The sequence below is a fragment of the Coregonus clupeaformis genome, unplaced genomic scaffold (genome assembly GCF_020615455.1).
Source record: "Coregonus clupeaformis isolate EN_2021a unplaced genomic scaffold, ASM2061545v1 scaf0004, whole genome shotgun sequence".
In the NCBI taxonomy this organism is placed as follows: domain Eukaryota; kingdom Metazoa; phylum Chordata; class Actinopteri; order Salmoniformes; family Salmonidae; genus Coregonus; species Coregonus clupeaformis.
In genome coordinates this window covers 1,333,903-1,353,542 of record NW_025533459.1, presented here as the reverse complement: position 1 = coordinate 1,353,542, position 19,640 = coordinate 1,333,903, and the positions used below count along the sequence as shown (strand labels likewise).

At 45.5% G+C, this 19,640-nt stretch overlaps 1 protein-coding gene across 3 annotated transcripts in view; it reads right to left on the bottom strand.

Moving 5' to 3' along the window:
- LOC121538402 (catenin alpha-1) overlaps positions 1–19,640 on the bottom strand; it is a 245,773-nt gene that overhangs the window by 211,559 nt on the left and 14,574 nt on the right. For 2 of the 3 annotated variants that reach the window (XM_045212270.1, XM_045212269.1), the window contains exons 4-5: positions 5,597–5,763; positions 472–591 (exon numbers count right to left, since the gene is read on the bottom strand). In XM_045212270.1, coding sequence (XP_045068205.1) covers positions 472–591; positions 5,597–5,763 — 287 coding nt within the window. Of the gene's footprint in view, positions 1–391; positions 408–471; positions 592–5,596; positions 5,764–19,640 lie in introns of those variants that run through there. The other variant, XM_045212271.1, reaches the window with a different exon arrangement.

The following is a 19,640-nucleotide window of genomic DNA, read 5'->3' as shown; positions in this document are numbered from 1 at the left end:
CTCTCGTAGTGGAAACAGGGCCTCGGCAGCTAAGCCACTCCGCTCCTCAGACTCCATCTCTCGTAGTGGAAACAGGGCCTCAGTAGCTAAGCAACCTAATAACATCTCTCTCCGATGTTGCTCTCCCTCTCGTCTCCCACTCCCTCGCTACATCTCTCCACCCTGTGTCACACCATCTCCTTCCTCTCACCATCCCTCTCAATCCCCCACCTTCCTTAACACCCACGCTCCCTCTCCCCCGTCCCTCACCTACCCCAACGGTCATCCTCTCCCCCTCTCCAACCCAGAAACCTCCCAGGGTACGGACCTGACTGCAGTCTCTTGGCAGCCATCTCACACCCCAACCTTCCTCCCTGCCCCTCTCCTCCCCATCAGACAGTCCAGTACATACCTGCTGTCTCTTGGCAGCCATCTCACACCCCAACCTTCCTCCCTGACCCTCTCCTCCCCATCAGACAGTCCAGTACATACCTGCTGTCTCTTGGCAGCCATCATGTTGAGTTTGTCCACTTCTGGTTTCAGGGCCTTGTACTGGATGCCCAGGTCCTGCTCTGTTCCAGCGTTTCGGACCTTCACCAGGTTCTCCTCCACCTAGAGGGGTTACAGAGGAACACACCTGGTTTAGATAGGAACATAGGCAGGGTTCTCCCCAAATAATATAAGGAGGGGTGCTGCGTTACCTTGTGGACTGGCTGCACCACTATGAAAAAAGAAGGTTGATATTTAATTATTGATTTACTTTATTTGTCATCATTTAAGGCCAGGCACCACACGCTTGAGTATTTTTTGCTCTAGATTGCAGGAAATGCCCCCCCTCCCCCCTCAAATAATCCTTCATCTCTGGCATGTGAAATGTTGAATATATTAAAACATTCACACATATCAGCAATAGGAGAATTTCTCTGAGAGATGCTCGAAAGATGAGTGCTGAGAGAGAGAGATAGAGCTGGAAGGACGAGCGCCGAGAGAGATAGAGCTGGAAGGACGAGTGCCGAGAGAGATAGAGCTGGAAGGACGAGTGCCGAGAGAGATAGAGCTGGAAGGACGAGTGCCGAGAGAGATAGAGCTGGAAGGACGAGTGCTGAGAGAGATAGAGCTGGAAGGACGAGTGCTGAGAGAGATAGAGCTGGAAGGACGAGTGCCGAGAGAGATAAAGCTGGAAGGACAAGTGCCGAGAGAGATAGAGCTGGAAGGACGAGTGCCGAGAGAGATAGAGCTGGAAGGACGAGTGCCGAGAGAGATAGAGCTGGAAGGACGAGTGCTGAGAGAGATAGAGCTGGAAGGACGAGTGCCGAGAGAGATAGAGCTGGAAGGACGAGTGCCGAGAGAGATAGAGCTGGAAGGACGAGTGCTGAGAGAGATAGAGCTGGAAGGACGAGTGCTGAGAGAGATAGAGCTGGAAGGACGAGTGCTGAGAGAGATAGAGCTGGAAGGACGAGTGCTGAGAGAGATAGAGCTGGAAGGACGAGTGCTGAGAGAGATAGAGCTGGAAGGACGAGTGCTGAGAGAGATAGAGCTGGAAGGACGAAGAGAAACCAATTCTCTCATTATTTGATAATGTCAGCAGCAGGTTTTGAACGGCACAATTGAAATGTACTCTGGAGAACAGCAGGATCAACATTCATGTTCAATGCTCACACAAGTCATTCAGCTCCTTATATACAGATCCTAGCCTGCATTTCACATACAGGGTTCTGGAATAAAATGGCACCCTATCCCCTATATAGTGCACTACTTTGACCAGGACCCATAGGTTTGTGCACTCTAGGCCCTTAGGGCTCTGTTCAAAAGTATTGCACTATATGGAAAAGGGTACCATTTTGGACTCAGAACAAATCTGTGCTGGGAAGGCTGTTCTTTCCGTGAGCTGCCAACACAGTCAACATGCCTCCCCTCCACTCAACAGTCCATTAAAGACCAGCGCCTAGACTGCAGTATATGCTAAATGATTCAATAGCTGCTACAACAGAAAAACTGTTTGCCCTCAATCTTTACCATAAAAAGTACACTAGCTATATCAGCGTAAAATGCACATGTTTACAGTAGTCTACCTAGCGTTCAAGGTTGGGCTTTGTTAATATTGCAAAGGAAAAAAGGAACTCCCATGTACATTTATGGAGGGAATTGAGAGGAAGAAGAATAGAAAGGGTTAGTATGTCTCTAACCTTAACCCTTTAGTAATAGAAAGTTACATATCAACTTATTCCTCCTGTAGTCAGTCAATTGTTATCAGTCACAAACGGCACCCTATTCCCTATATAGTGTACTACATAAATAATAGGGTGCAATTTGGGATGTAGCACATTGAGTCTTTACTTCACCATGTGCCAGATCATGTATCCAAAACAAAAAGGTGTTTTTTTTATCTGTAGTTCCCGGGTAGTAGTCTGTGTCCCTCTGCCTAGAGAGCACAGCTGGTGAATTGCCTGCCCTTCTGTACGAGTCTAGGCCACATGTTAACAACATGTGATAGCTTGCTTTCCTTTTCACACAGAGCGAGAGAGAGGCGCTGTGGCCTTATACAGTAGCTCTAGGCCGGGTCCCTATCCTATGGGCTCTGGTCAACATTAGTGCACTATGTAGGGAATAGGGTGCCATTTGGGACTCGGCTGTAGCCAAACCCAGGTTGAGAACTGAAATCCCATCAATAAACTCATGTCTAAAAGGCTCTGACATTATTGAGGCCAGAGGCTAGGCTAGCTGTAGTCTATATTATTGAGGCCAGAGGCTAGCTGTAGTCTATATTATTGAGGCCAGAGGCTAGCTGTAGTCTATATTGAGGCCAGAGGGTAGCTGTAGTCTATATTATTGAGGCCAGAGGCTAGCTGTAGTCTATATTATTGAGGCCAGAGGCTAGCTGTAGTCTATATTGAGGCCAGAGGCTAGCTGTAGTCTATATTATTGAGGCCAGAGGCTAGCTGTAGTCTATATTATTGAGGCCAGAGGCTAGCTGTAGTCTATATTATTGAGGCCAGAGGGTAGCTGTAGTCTATATTATTGAGGCCAGAGGCTGGCTGTAGTCTATATTATTGAGGCCAGAGGCTAGCTGTAGTCTATATTATTGAGGCCAGAGTCTAGCTGTAGTCTATATTATTGAGGCCAGAGTCTAGCTGTAGTCTATATTATTGAGGCCAGAGGCTAGCTGTAGTCTATATTATTGAGGCCAGAGGCTGGCTGTAGTCTATATTATTGAGGCCAGAGGCTAGGCTAGCTGTAGTCTATATTATTGAGGCCAGAGGCTAGGCTGGCTGTAGTCTATATTATTGAGGCCAGAGGCTAGCTGTAGTCTATATTGAGGCCAGAGGCTAGCTGTAGTCTATATTATTGAGGCCAGAGGCTAGCTGTAGTCTATATTATTGAGGCCAGAGGCTAGCTGTAGTCTATATTATTGAGGCCAGAGGCTAGCTGTAGTCTATATTATTGAGACCAGAGGCTAGCTGTAGTCTATATTATTGAGGCCAGAGGCTAGGCTAGCTGTAGTCTATATTATTGAGGCCCAAATGGTACCCTATTCCCTATGGGTCGTGGTCAAAAGTAGTGCACTTCATAGGGAATAGGGTGCCATTTGGGCCACACACTATCTGGAATGCAGAAAGAGCCATCATCTCAGTCTCCTGCAGTTGGCTGGCAGGCTGGCAACACCAACACGACGCCACCAGGGCCTCGTCTCTCTCGGACACCAACACGACGCCACAGGGTGGCCAGTGTCCAGAGCGTCCCAGGGCCTCGTCTCTCTCGGACACCAACACGACGCCACAGGGTGGCCAGTGTCCAGAGCGTGCCAGGGCCTCGTCTCTCTCGGACACCAACACGACGCCACAGGGTGGCCAGTGTCCAGAGCGTGCCAGGGCCTCGTCTCTCTCGGACACCAACACGACGCCACAGGGTGGCCAGTGTCTCTGACTTCACTGCTACCCGAGAGAAGAGCTCAGAGCCTCAGTTACAGCAAGAGCACTGCCTCAGTCCGGATGTGTCTTAAACGGCACCCTAATCCCTATATAGTGCACTTATTTTGACCAGGGCCCATGTGGAATAGGCACTACATAGGGAACGCGTTGCCATTTGGGACACAGTGCAAATATCTGGAAGGCACTAACCCAGTGAAGTGGTGGGCTATAAACAGAGCCATGATAAGATAAGGTAAAGTGGAAAAACTCAATGTTAAGAGCCAGTATGGGAACGTTTTTAAAATAACCAACTAGAACACAGGGTGGGGCCGAGCCCACGAGGCCATATCACACATAGCTGTGGAGGCTTTCTACCATCAAGAGTAGAACGTAGTGCTTTTCTAGCAAATCTCTTTCTGCTTGGTTTCACAAGTTAATCATAGCATGTCTGTAGCGGCCTCAGAGTATGAGTGCAGATCTAGCTGACCATATAATATTATGATTTTAAAAAGGCAAAGCTGATCCTAGATCTACACCCGGAAGTCCATAGAGGCCCTAGTCATTTCCTTTTCAACCTGCTGTCCTGTCTGAGCTTGAAGAATGACAGATGTCGGCCATTTTAGAACCTGGCTGTAAAAAAAAGTGACTCCACTTCATTGTTGACGTTGTTTGACACAAAGACCTCACCGTCTGGCTGTGTCGGTGTAATTACATCAGAACAGGTTACTCACTGACAGAGATAGTGTTCTGAAGTCCGCGTCCCAAATGGCACCCTATTCCCCTATAGGCCCTGGTGAAAAGTAGTGTACTAAATAGAGAATAGGAAGCCATTTGGGACTAAGGCTGTGATAGATGATAAACAGCAAGGTTCGTCTCGGTTGACTGGAGGTGTGTGGCCTCCTTGTTAAAGGTCAGGATTTAGTTACATTTTCAAAGCAATAAACAACTGAAGTACAGGTGAAGAGATCGACAAACACAGAAGACCTTGTTTGAAATGTAGGCCTTTAGCGAAGACACCAGAACGGAAGTTTGAGTCAAGCAAACTATTTACCTACAAAAATGGCTGAATAACTAGACTTGTGTTGCTTTCTTTTAAAACCTTATTTTAAAAAGGTCATGATTTATATTTATTTCTTTCCGAAGGAATAAAGAATTGAACATTTAAGTTGTTCATAAGCTAGCTAAATAGTTTTCCTTCAGCTATATGGAAGTTCAGTCATATTGGCTCCTCTATCCTGTCTACAGTGTAAGGTGCATGACCAGCTACCTCGAGATGTAACTCCAAGCCAGAGAGATGAAGACTGAGCTGCAAGTTAACAATGGTTCAGTCTCTCACCGTGTGCATCTATGTGTGCGTCTCTCTCCATGTGGGCGTTACTCCGTGTGTGTGTGTGTGTGTGTGTTACTCCGTGTGTGTGTATGTGTGTCTGTGTGTGTGTGTGTGTGTGTGTGTGTGTGTGTGTGTGTGTGTGTGTGTGTGTGTGTGTGTGTGTGTGTGTGTGTGTGTGTGTGATGTGTGTGTGTGTGTGTGTGTGTGTGTGTGTGTGTGTGTGTGTGTGTGTGTGTGTGTGTGTGTGTGTGTGTGTGTGTGTGTGTGTGTGTGTGTGTGTGTGTGTGTGTGTGTGTGTGTGTGTGTGTGTGTGTGTGTGTGTGTGTGTGTGTGTGTGTGTGTGTGTGTGTGTGTGTGTGTGTGTGTGTGTGTGTCTCACCAGTTTGAGTTGCAGCAGCAGCTTGTAGACGTCAGACATGTCGGCCAGCACCAGCAGGTGAGTGACAGCAGAGAGGAGGGCCCTGGCGGCACGGACCATGTTACCCCTCTTGACCGAGGAACACGGGTCCTCCGCAAACTCTCCTGATGCCTGCTTCATGGATTCACCTGAGAGAGATAGACAGAGACAGACAGATACAGACAGAGACAGAGAGAGAGACAGAGACAGAGACAGAGACAGAGAGAGCGAGCGAGCGAGACAGAAAGAGAGAGCGAGACAGAAAGAGAGAGCGAGACAGAGAGAGAGAGCGAGAGAGAGAAAAAGATAAGGAGAGAGAAAGAAAAGAGACATTTGACAGTTAAGACATGTTAAAGGGTTCGTCCCAAATGACACCCTATTCCCTATATAAGTAACCATTGTCCGAGCCAGAACAGCCCACAGGGCCTTGGTCAACAGTAGAGCACTATAAAGGGAATAGGGTGCCATTTAGCACACTGCCCCGTTACAGTGAAGACGCATTAGGGGTCACACAGAGTAAACCTGTCAGAGAGAGAGGGGAGAAAGAGGAGCGCTGACATTTCATGTTAATTCGATGCATTCATTAACATATAAACTGCAGAGAGCATCTCAGGGCAGAGTGAAGAAGCTATTCCATTGGCTCAGTGGGTTGGAGCTCAGTGTTAGTCACACCAGGGTTTGGCATTTGATTCACACAGGCTACAAATACTGAATACACATGTTAAAGAAGCAATCTGGGATTCAGACAACAAAACAGGCACCCCGCCACTTGTTTTGGTTAAGATCTGAGGGATAGGAACTGGGGAAACTCAGCCAATCTCAGGCTGACCATCCATGACATCAAAATGGTGTGTGTGTGTGTGTGTGTGAATCAGTGTGCTGTTTAATCAGACCATTGGCATCAGATGTGTGGCTGCCTGCCTAGTTCATGACGTATTCTTAAAGCAGCCAGTCATTAACTACTTCTCACTAAGGTTGTATATATGTCAGTGTCTGTATATTCATCCATGGATAAACTGCTGTGTGCCTGGCTGGCAGCGTTTCACCCATATCTACCTTTGCACAGGCGGAGCGGTAGGCCCTTTAGCACTAAGACTGAAAATTGGCCTTGATTTGTTTCAATGCATCATTTTGACACAGACATTTTGGGGAGGCTATGTGCCCTACCAATGAAGAAAGACCTGGAGCAGGCCTCTGGTGCACGGGGGGCAGCATAATCTCATCTAAATCAGCTCAACTATTTACCAATTGGCTTAGCTAGTCTGTTGGTTTATAGCTTTTTGATAAGTATAACAACTAAATACTCCATTGCTAGCTTTTGCTGGTATCAGGCCTACTCCAGCCATCCACCCGTTGGTCTCTTCCACTAAAAAGTATAATAAATTACCCATGACCCCTCTGCTTCTCCGTGGGCAGTGGTAGGCAAATGTAGACATGCTGCAACTCATTTAACAGACCCAGAAAACTCCCCCTCTCTCCCTTCATTTAACAGACCCAGAAAATTCTCCCTTTATTTAACAGACCCAGAAAACTCTCCCTCTCTCCCTGTATTTAACTAGGCAAGTCAGTTAAGAACAAATTCTTATTTACAATGACGGCCTACCAAAAGGCCTCCTGTGGTGACGGGGTCTGGGATTAGAAAACAAATAAATACAGTCATGGCCAAAATTGTTGGCACCCCTGAAATTTTTCCAGAAAATGAAGTATTTCTCACAGAAAAGTATTGAAATTACACATGTTTTGCTATGCACATGTTTATTTCCTTTGTGTGTATTGGAATAACACAAAAAAAAACAGGAAAAAAGCAAATTTGACATAATTTCACACAAAACTAAAAAAATGGGCCGGACAAAGTTATTGGCACCCTTTCAAAATTGTGGATAAATAAGTTTGTTCCAAGCATGTGATGCTCCTTTAAACTCACCTGGGGCAAGTAACAGGTGTGGGCAATCTAAAAATCACACCTGAAAGCAGATAAAGGAGAGAAGTTGACTCAGTCTTTGCATTGTGTTTCTGTGTGTGCCACACTAAGCATGGAGAACAGAAAGAGGAAAAGAGAACTGTCTGAGGACTTGAGAACCAAAATTGTGGAAAAATATCAACAATCTCAAGGTTACAAGTCCATCTCCAGAGATCTAGATGTTCCTTTGTCCACAGTGCGCAACATGATCAAGAAGTTTGCAACCCATGGCACTGTAGCTAATCTCCCTGGACGTGGACGGAAGAGAAAAATTGATGAAAGGTTGCAACGCAGGATAGTCCGGATGGTGGATAAGCAGCCCCAAACAAGTTCCAAAGAAATTCAAGCTGTCCTGCAGGCTCAGGGTGCATCAGTGTCAGCGCGAACTATACGTCGAAATTTGAATGAAATGAAACGCTATGGCAGGAGACCCAGGAGGACCCCACTGCTGACACAGAGACATAAAAAAGCAAGACTACAGTTTGCCAAAATGTACATGAGTAAGCCAAATTCCTTCTGGGAGAACGTCTTATGGACAGATGAGACCAAGATAGAGCTTTTTGGTAAAGCACATCGTTCTACTGTTTACCGAAAATGTAATGAAGCCTTCAAAGAAAAGAACACAGTACCTACAGTCAAATATGGTGGAGGTTCAAAGATGTTTTGGGGTTGTTTTGCTGCCTCTGGCACTGGGTGCCTTGACTGTGTGCAAGGCATCATGAAATCTGAGGATTACCAAAGGATTTTGGGTCGCAATGTAGGGCCCAGTGTCAGAAAGCTGGGTTTGCGTCCGAGATCATGGGTCTTCCAGCAGGACAATGACCCCAAACATACTTCAAAAAGCACCCAGAAATGGATGGCAACAAAGCGCTGGAGAGTTCTGAAGTGGCCAGCAATGAGTCCAGATCTTAATCCCATTGAACACCTGTGGAGAGATCTTAAAATTGCTGTTGGGAAAAGGCACCCATCCAATATGAGAGACCTGGAGCAGTTTGCAAAAGAAGAGTGGTCCAAAATTCCGGGTGAGAGGTGTAAGAAGCTTATTGATGGTTATAGGAAGCGACTGATTTCAGTTATTTTTTCCAAAGGGTGTGCAACTAAATATTAAGTTAAGGGTGCCAATCATTTTGTCCGGCCCATTTTTTGAGTTTTGTGTGAAATTATGTCAAATTTGCTTTTTTCCTGTTTTTTTTGTGTTATTCCAATACACACAAAGGAAATAAACATGTGCATAGCAAAACATGTGTAATTTCAATACTTTTCTGTGAGAAATACTTCATTTTCTGGAAAAATTTCAGGGGTGCCAACAATTTTGGCCATGACTGTATATATAGGACAAAAACACACATCACGACAAGAGAGACGCCACAACACTACATAAAGAGACACCACAACACTACATAAAGAGAGACACCACAACACTACATAAAGAGAGACACCACAACACTACATAAAGAGAGACGGCACAACACTACATAAAGAGAGACGGCACAACACTACATAAAGAGAGACGCCACAACACTACATAAAGAGAGACGCCACAACACTACATAAAGAGAGACACCACAACACTACATAAAGAGAGACACCACAACACTACATAAAGAGGGACGCCACAACACTACATAAAGAGAGACGCCACAACACTACATAGAGAGACACCACAACACTACATAAAGAGAGACGCCACAACACTACATAAAGAGAGACGCCACAACACTACATAAAGAGAGACGCCACAACACTACATAAAGAGAGACGCCACAACACTACATAAGAGACGCCACAACACTACATAAAGAGAGACGCCACAACACTACATAAAGAGAGACGCCACAACACTACATAAAGAGAGACACCACAACACTACATAAAGAGAGACACCACAACACTACATAAAGAGGGACACCACAACACTACATAAAGAGAGACGCCACAACACTACATAAAGAGAGACGCCACAACACTACATAAAGAGAGACACCACAACACTACATAAAGAGAGACGCCACAACACTACATAAAGAGAGACACCACAACACTACATAAAGAGAGACGCCACAACACTACATAAAGAGGGACACCACAACACTACATAAAGAGAGACGCCACAACACTACATAAAGAGAGACGCCACAACACTACATAAAGAGAGACGCCACAACACTACATAAAGAGAGACACCACAACACTACATAAAGAGAGACGCCACAACACTACATAGAGAGACACCACAACACTACATAAAGAGAGACGCCACAACACTACATAGAGAGACACCACAACACTACATAAAGAGAGACGCCACAACACTACATAAAGAGAGACGCCACAACACTACATAAGAGACGCCACAACACTACATAAAGAGAGACGCCACAACACTACATAAAGAGAGACGCCACAACACTACATAAAGAGAGACGCCACAACACTACATAAAGAGAGACGCCACAACACTACATAAAGAGAGACGCCACAACACTACATAAAGAGAGACGCCACAACACTACATAAAGAGAGACACCACAACACTACATAAAGAGAGACGCCACAACACTACATAAAGAGAGACACCACAACACTACATAAAGAGGGACGCCACAACACTACATAAAGAGGGACACCACAACACTACATAAAGAGAGACGCCACAACACTACATAAAGAGAGACGCCACAACACTACATAAAGAGAGACGCCACAACACTACATAAAGAGAGACACCACAACACTACATAAAGAGAGACGCCACAACACTACATAAAGAGAGACACCACAACACTACATAAAGAGAGACACCACAACACTACATAAAGAGAGACGCCACAACACTACATAAAGAGAGACACCACAACACTACATAAAGAGAGACACCACAACACTACATAAAGAGAGACACCACAACACTACATAAAGAGATACGCCACAACACTACATAAAGAGAGACACCACAACACTACATAAAGAGAGACGCCACAACACTACATAAAGAGAGACACCACAACACTACATAAAGAGAGACGCCACAACACTACATAAAGAGAGACACCACAACACTACATAAAGAGAGACGCCACAACACTACATAAAGAGGGACACCACAACACTACATAAAGAGAGACGCCACAACACTACATAAAGAGAGACGCCACAACACTACATAAAGAGAGACACCACAACACTACATAAAGAGAGACGCCACAACACTACATAAGAGACACCACAACACTACATAAGAGACGCCACAACACTACATAAAAGACACCAAAACACTACATAAAGAGACACCACAACACTACATAAAGAGAGACGCCACAACACTACATAAAAAGAGACACCACAACACTACATAAAGAGAGACACCACAACACTACATAAAGAGAGACACCAACACTACATAAAGAGAGACGCCACAACACTACATAAAGAGAGACACCACACCACTACATAAAGAGAGACACCACAACACTACATAAAGAGAGACACCACAACACTACATAAAGAGATACGCCACAACACTACATAAAGAGGGACACCACAACACTACATAAAGAGAGACACCACAACACTACATAAAGAGAGACACCACAACACTACATAAAGAGAGACGCCACAACACTACATAAAGAGAGACACCACAACACTACATAAAGAGAGACGCCACAACACTACATAAAGAGAGACACCACAACACTACATAAAGAGAGACGCCACAACACTACATAAAGAGGGACACCACAACACTACATAAAGAGAGACGCCACAACACTACATAAAGAGGGACACCACAACACTACATAAAGAGAGACACCACAACACTACATAAAGAGAGACACCACAACACTACATAAAGAGACACCACAACATAAAGAGAGACACCACAACACTACATCAGAGACACCAAAACACTACATAAAGAGAGACACCACAACACTACATAAAGAGAGACGCCACAACACTACATAAGAGACACCACAACACTACATAAAGAGGGACACCACAACACTACATAAAGAGAGACGCCACAACACTACATAAAGAGAGACACCACAACACTACATAAAGAGAGACGCCACAACACTACATAAAGAGGGACGCCACAACACTACATAAAGAGAGACGCCACAACACTACATAAAGAGAGACACCACAACACTACATAAAGAGAGACACCACAACACTACATAAAGAGAGACACCACAACACTACATAAAGAGAGACACCACAACACTACATAAAGAGAGACACCACAACACTACATAAAGAGAGACACCACAACACTACATAGAGGGACACCACAACACTACATAGAGGGACACCACAACACTCCATAAAGAGGGACACCACAACACTACATAAAGAGAGACGCCACAACACTACATAAAGAGAGACACCACAACACTACATAAAGAGAGACGCCACAACACTACATAAGAGACACCACAACACTACATAAAGAGGGACACCACAACACTCCATAAAGAGGGACACCACAACACTACATAAAGAGAGACACCACAACACTACATAAAGAGAGACACCACAACACTACATAAAGAGAGACACCACAACACTACATAAAGAGAGACACCACAACACTACATAAAGAGAGACCACAACACTACATAAAGAGAGACGCCACAACACTACATAAAGAGAGACGCCACAACACTACATAAAGAGAGACGCCACAACACTACATAAAGAGAGACGCCACAACACTACATAAAGAGAGACGCCACAACACTACATAAAGAGAGACACCACAACACTACATAAACACATGACAACACAACATGGCAGCAACACAACATGGCAGCAGCACAAAACAAGGTACAAAACATTATTGGGCAACAGACAACAGCACAAAGGGCAAGAAGGTAGAGACAACACTACATCAGGCGAAGCAGCCACAACTGTCAGTAAGAGTGTCCATGATTGAGTCTTTGAATTAAGAAATTGAGTGTTTTTTGCAGCTCGTGGTGTACATTGAAGTACATTGAGAAACATCAACTTATTTTTTTAATCATCAAATTCCACTCCCCTCCCCTAGCCCTCTGAGTGAGTCCCAGATGGCACCCTACTTCCTATATAGTGCATTACTAATGTGCCGTGGCCAAAAGTAGTACACAATATAGGGCGTAGGGTGTCATTTGGGGCGCATCCACTATAGCCCACTGCTGTACTGCAGGGCCTGATAACAGCCAAGGCCTCAGAGCAGAGCAGAGGCTGGTTGGGATGCAGGCTAAGAGTTAATTGCATTATAATAGTTGAGATGAGGAGAGTAGAACAGGAGAGAGGGGGGAGAAGAGAGATGAGAAGGGCCTGAGAGGGGAGGAGAGAACAGGAGAGAGGGGGGGAGAAGAGAGATGAGGAGGGGCCTGAGAGGGGAGGAGAGAACAGGAGAGAGGGGGGGGAGAAGAGAGATGAGAAGGGCCTGAGAGGGGAGGAGAGAACAGGAGAGAGGGGGGGGAGAAGAGAGATGAGAAGGGCCTGAGAGGGGAGGAGAGAACAGGAGAGAGGGGGGAGAAGAGAGATGAGAAGGGCCTGAGAGGGGAGGAGAGAAACGCAGGGTAAGTCCAAACTAACACACACACAGGCAGTGACCCTAGGCCTAATGCACACAGGCAGTGACCTCAAACAGAAGCACAGCGAGCGACTTAACACAGATTCTGCCAGCGACCCACACACACAACCAGTTAAAAAAAGGAGGTCAAATCCATGACAAAGGATGGCTGTCTGAATCATCCAGCACCATGTTATGTCCTACCACTAACAAAAACACAGTCAACTGGGAACACAAATGAGCTTCCTAGCTTCACACTATTCTATAGACCAGCCAAGCAGACACTCAGTTTGCTTAATGTGCCAGGCATGTCCTGTGTGTTACAGCTGAATTAGCCTGGCCTACTATGCCCTTCGTGACAGAAAACACTGCTTTCCACACCATCAAACACACTGCTTGTTAGTGGAGAGACTAAATGACATCTTAAAGTTAAAAATGGTCAAGCTAAACCAATGTGGGAAAATACCAGTTTGTGAAATTATTGTAGTGTAACAATAAAAGTTGTGTTACGTCATCTGGTATAATAAATAAAGTAGTGTGTTACATCATCTAGTATAATAAATAAAGTAGTGTGTTACATCATCTGGTATAATAAATAAAGTAGTGTGTTACATCATCTAGTATAATAAATAAAGTAGTGTATTACATCATCTGGTATAATAAATAAAGTAGTGTGTGTCTTTGGCTTGTTTGTGCTGCTGGGCCATAACTTAGACAAGAGGTATTGTGTCAACTCTTAGTGGTGCTTTGTCTTGTTATACAGCGGCTTGCGAAAGATGTAAAATATTTGTTATTGTGAAACAAACAAGAAATGACAAAAAGAAAAGAAAACATGACCGTGCATAACTATTCACCCCCCCAAAGTCAATACTTTGTAGAGCCACCTTTTGCAGCAATTACAGCTGCAAGTATCTTGGGGTATGTCTCTATAAGCTTGACACATCTATCCACTTGGATTTTTGCCCATTCTTCAAGGCAAAACTGCTCCAGCTCCTTCAAGTTGGATGGGTTCCGCTGGTGTACAGCAATCTTTAAGTCATACCATAGATTCTCAATTGGATTGAGGTCTGGGCTTTGACTTGGCCATTCCAAGACATTTAAATGTTTCCCCTTAAACCACTCAAGTGTTGCTTTAGCAGTATGCTTAGGGTCATTGTCCTGCTGGAAGGTTAACCTCTGTCCCAGTCTCAAATCTCTGGAACACTGAAACAGGTTTCCCTCAAGAATTTCCCTGTATTTAGCGCATTCCATCATTCCTTCAATTCTGACCAGTTTCCAAGTCCCTGCTGATGAAAAAGGTTCTGCGCTCTGCAAACAACGTGTCCACTCCGACAATGAGAACGGTAAAAGACTGGAATAATATATTTAATGCATTAACAGAAATGACCGTAACCAAAACAAACACTGTAGATGATAGGAATTAACAGTAAACTGGTGATATGTGGAATGGGGAATTGATACACACCAACAATCGAACGCAAACAATTCACACAATTAAGTTATGAAACAATGAATGTGCACAAATTGGCAGGAGAGGGCGCATTCTGGAGAGAGACGTTATTCTTCTTGGACAGTTGGCCTCGGCAATGGATTAGTATCAGCCTCCGCAATAAGAAGGGCGCGAATAAGACGGGTGCCATAAAAATAAATATATATGCTACTGCTCGACAATGATTTTGTTATCTGTAGACCAACAGCCAGTTGACTAATTGGAGTCAGCCCTTGTCCCCAGTCTCTCCACCTTTAATCCACCTAGTGGATCAGATCAATAAGGCTATTTTGAGGAGATGGTGATCATAGATCATGGATTATACTCTCGTCCCTCTGTCTCTCCACCACACCACAACAACGGTCATCTTAACCGTGCTACCCGCCTGAAAAGGCCAGCTCACTAAATGAAATTATTACAATGTGTATCCCACAATAAGCCACAGACAGCAGCAGGAGGAGAGAGAGAAACAGGTAGAGAGAGACACACACAGAGGGGGAAACAGAGCGAGAGAGGGGGAAACAGAGCGAGAGAGGGGGAAACAGAGCGAGAGAGGGGGAAACAGAGCGAGAGAGGGGGAAACAGAGCGAGAGAGGGGGAAACAGAGCGAGAGAGGGGGAAACAGAGCGAGAGAGGGGAACAGAGCGAGAGAGGAAACAGAGCGAGAGAGGGGGAAACAGAGCGAGAGAGGGGAAACAGAGCTAGAGAGAGGGGGAAACAGAGCGAGAGAGAGGGGGAAACAGAGCGAGAGAGGGGGAAACAGAGCGAGAGAGGGGGAAACAGAGCGAGAGAGGGGGAAACAGAGCGAGAGAGGGGGAAACGGAGCGAGAGAGGGGGAAACGGAGCGAGAGAGGGGGAAACGGAGCGAGAGAGGGGGAAACGGAGCGAGAGAGGGGGAAACGGAGCGAGAGAGGGGGAAACGGAGCGAGAGAGGGGGAAACGGAGCGAGCTCGAGACACAGAGAGAGAGCGAGACACAGAGAGCGAGAGAGAGAGCGAGACACAGAGAGCGCGAGAGAGAGCGAGAGCGACACAGAGAGAGAGCGAGCGAGACAGAGAGAGAGAGCGAGCGAGACACAGAGAGAGAGCGAGCGAGACAGAGAGAGAGAGCGAGCGAGACACAGAGAGAGAGAGCGAGCGAGACACAGAGAGAGAGAGCGAGCGAGACAGAGAGAGAGAGCGAGACACAGAGAGAGAGAGAGAGAGAGCGAGACACAGAGAGAGAGACACAGAGAGAGAGAGAGAGAGAGAGAGCGAGCGAGACAGAGCGAGAGAGAGAGCGAGAGAGAGAGAGAGAGAGAGAGAGAGCGAGCGAGACACAGAGCGAGAGAGAGAGCGAGCGAGACACAGAGAGAGAGAGAGAGCGAGCGAGACACAGAGAGAGAGAGAGAGAGAGAGCGAGCGAGACACAGAGAGAGAGAGAGAGAGAGAGAGCGAGCGAGACACAGAGAGAGAGAGAGAGAGAGAGAGCGAGACACAGAGAGATAGAGAGAGAGAGAGAGAGAGAGAGCGAGACACAGAGAGAGAGAGAGAGAGAGAGAGAGAGACACAGAGAGAGAGCGAGCGAGACACAGAGCGAGCGAGACACAGAGAGAGAGCGAGCGAGACACAGAGAGAGCAGCGAGACACAGAGAGAGAGCGAGCGAGACACAGAGAGAGAGCGAAGCGAGACACAGAGAGAGAGCGAGCGAGACACAGAGAGAGCGAAAGCGAGACACAAGAGAGAGAGCGAGCGAGACACAGAGAGAGAGCGAGCGAGACACAGAGAGAGAGCGAGCGAGACACAGAGAGAGAGCGAGCGAGACACAGAGAGAGAGCGAGCGAGACACAGAGAGAGAGCGAGCGAGACACAGAGAGAGAGCGAGCGAGACACAGAGAGAGCGAGCGAGACACACAGAGAGAGCGAGCGAGACACACAGAGAAGCGAGCGAGACACACAGAGAGAGCGAGCGAGACACACAGAGAGAGAGCGAGCGAGACACACAGAGAGAGCGAGCGAGACACACAGAGAGAGCGAGCGAGACACACAGAGAGAGCGAGCGAGACACACAGAGAGAGCGAGACAGAGAGAGAGCGAGACACACAGAGAGAGCGAGACACAGAGAGAGAGAGCGAGACAAAGAGAGAGAGACACAGAGAGAGAGAGAGAGCGAGACACAGAGAGCGAGACACAGAGAGAGAGCGAGACACAGAGAGAGAGAGCGAGACACAGAGAGAGAGAGCGAGACACAGAGAGAGAGAGCGAGACACAGAGAGAGAGAGCGAGACACAGAGAGAGAGAACGAGACACAGAGAGAGAGAGCGAGACACAGAGAGAGAGAGCGAGACACAGAGAGCAAGACAAAGAGAGAGCGAGACACAGAAATGTTGGGAATGAGAGAGCTGGCCATTATCATTCCAGCTGTGATGTTGCGAAGCAGTCAGTCAGAAGGTATGAATGAAGAGTAGATTGTTGTGAGACGAGAGCTGAGATGTTGTGAATGATTAAAGAACATTCTAGCAAACAAAGATGGAATCCCCCGACCAAACCCTTCTAAAAGCTAAAAAAAAAAGTAGCTAACGCGCGTTCAAAAACACCAGCCGGTAACATACATGACATGGCATAGCCCACCCCCTCCCTCCAACCCAAACAATTATATCTGCCTCCTTCTCCCCATTTAAACAGCTGGTAAGCCACAGCTGGGTGTAAAATACATTTTATATGCATGGCACGCACGGTGAAGAGAGAGGGGAAGAGAGGGGGAGGGCTAAGGCCCAGTCAATGGCAGCATTATCAGTCTGTCCACGCTCGGCAGACCAGCGTGACATAGTCCTAACTGACAGGCCAGCCCCACCACCAGCAGCGCTGCTGAATTCCTGTCCAATGACAGCGTGCGTCTCAAAACCGCACCCTATTCCCTATATAGTGCACTACTTTTCACCAGAGCGCATTGTCAAAGGGTAGCGTAAAAGGGAATAGGATGCCATTTGAGACGCAGATAGAATAACAGAGGCAGGCTGAGGCTGACATTCCCAGGCACTGACTACACTGCTGGCATGACTTGTCTACCGGGCAGACACCTCTTCAGAGCACAACGGTTCGCACATCACCCCCTGAACTATACACCAGTAACCCACACAGAGAGAGAGAGTGTAGGAGTTTGTTTGTCAGATACTGTAGAACTCGCACCGTGAGAGATATCCCTGACTCCCAGTGCTAAGTACCATCATTTTACAGCCTGAATTCAAAATGTATTAAATCAAAATCTCACCCCCCTACACACACACACACACACACACACACACACAATACCCCATAATGACAGTGAAAACATGTTTTTAGAAATTCAGGGAAATGTATTGAAAATGAAAGACAGAAATCTAATTTACATACAGTACCAGTCAAAAGTTTGGCCACACCTACTCATTCCAGCGTTTTTCTTTATTTTTTACTATTTTCCATGAATGCCAAGAGTGTGCAAAGCTGTCATCAAGGCAAAGAGTGGCCACTTGGAAGAATAAAAAAATATATATATATATATTTTGATTTGTTTAACACTTTTTTGATTACTAAATGATTCCATGTGTTATTTCATAGCTTTGATGTCTTCACTATTATTCTACAATGTAGAAAACCCTGGAATGAGTAGGTGTGTTACAACCTTTGACTGGTACTGTAAGTATTCAACCCCCTGAGCCAATACATGTTAGTATCACCTTTGCCAGCGTTTATAGCTGTGAGTCTTTCTGGCTAAGTCTAAGAGCTTTGCACACCTGGCTTGTACAATATTTTCCAATTATTATTTTCTAAATTCTTCAAGCTCTTTCAAATTGTTTGAAAATATGGAGAGCGGTACTCAGTAATGTTGTATTGAACTTGCCCCAAACATAACACCTTGTATTCAGGACATAAAGTAAATTGCTTTGCCACATTACTATTTAATGCCTTGTTGCAAACAGGATCCATGTTTTGGAATATTTTTATTCTGTACAGGCCTCCTTTTCACTCTGTCCATTAGGTTAGTATTGTGGAGTAACTGCAATGTTGTTGATTCAGCCTCAGTTTTTTTCCTATCACAGCCATTAAACTGTAACTGTTTTAAAGTCACCATTTGCCTCAAGGTGAAATCCGTGTGGTTTCCTTCCTCTCCGGCAAATTAGTTAGGAAGGATGCCTGTATCTTTGTAGTGACTGTGTGTATTGATACACCATGTAAAGAGTAATTAATAACTTCACTAAGCACAAAGGGATATTTAATGTCTGCTTTTGTATTTGCCCTTCGTTGCGAGGCATTGGAAAGCCTCCTTGGTCTTTTGTGGTTGAATCCGTGTTTGAAATTCACTGCTCGACTGAGGGACCTTAGAGATATAATAGCATGTGTGGGGTACTGAGATGAGGCAGTCATTCATTCATTCATTATTCACACAGAGTGAGTCCATGCAACTTGTGACTTTAAGCAAATATTTACTCTTGAACATATTTCGGCTTGCCATAACAAAAGAGGTTGAATACATGACTCAAGACAATTCAGCTTTTCATTTTAATTTAAAAGCATAATTCCACTTTATGGGGTAGTGTGTAGGCCAGTGACAAATCTCAATTTAAACCATTTAAATTCAGGCTGTAACAACAAAATGTGGAAAAAGTCAACAGGTGTGAATCGTTTCTGAAGGCATTGCATTTAACAGGGAATTGATCAACTAACAATCAAAAAAGGGGCAAACAATTCACACAATGAAGTTCTGAAACAATGGATGTGCACGAATTGGTGGGAGAGGGCGCATTCTGAAGAGAGAGACGCACCTTGTGCATCCTCTTCTTCTTGACTTAAAAATTATCCCCAAGACATTATCTTCACACATACTGTAGGTCATGGAATCCTCTCACAAAGCACTAGGCATTTGCAAATTCAAAAACTAAAACGCAATTTCACTTATTTTCAAAATTGTATCAAATGTCTTTACTTGCCAAGGCAAATAGGGTAAGTGTCCCTATTAAAGCCCACTAAAGTCTAAGTTCTAACACACCGT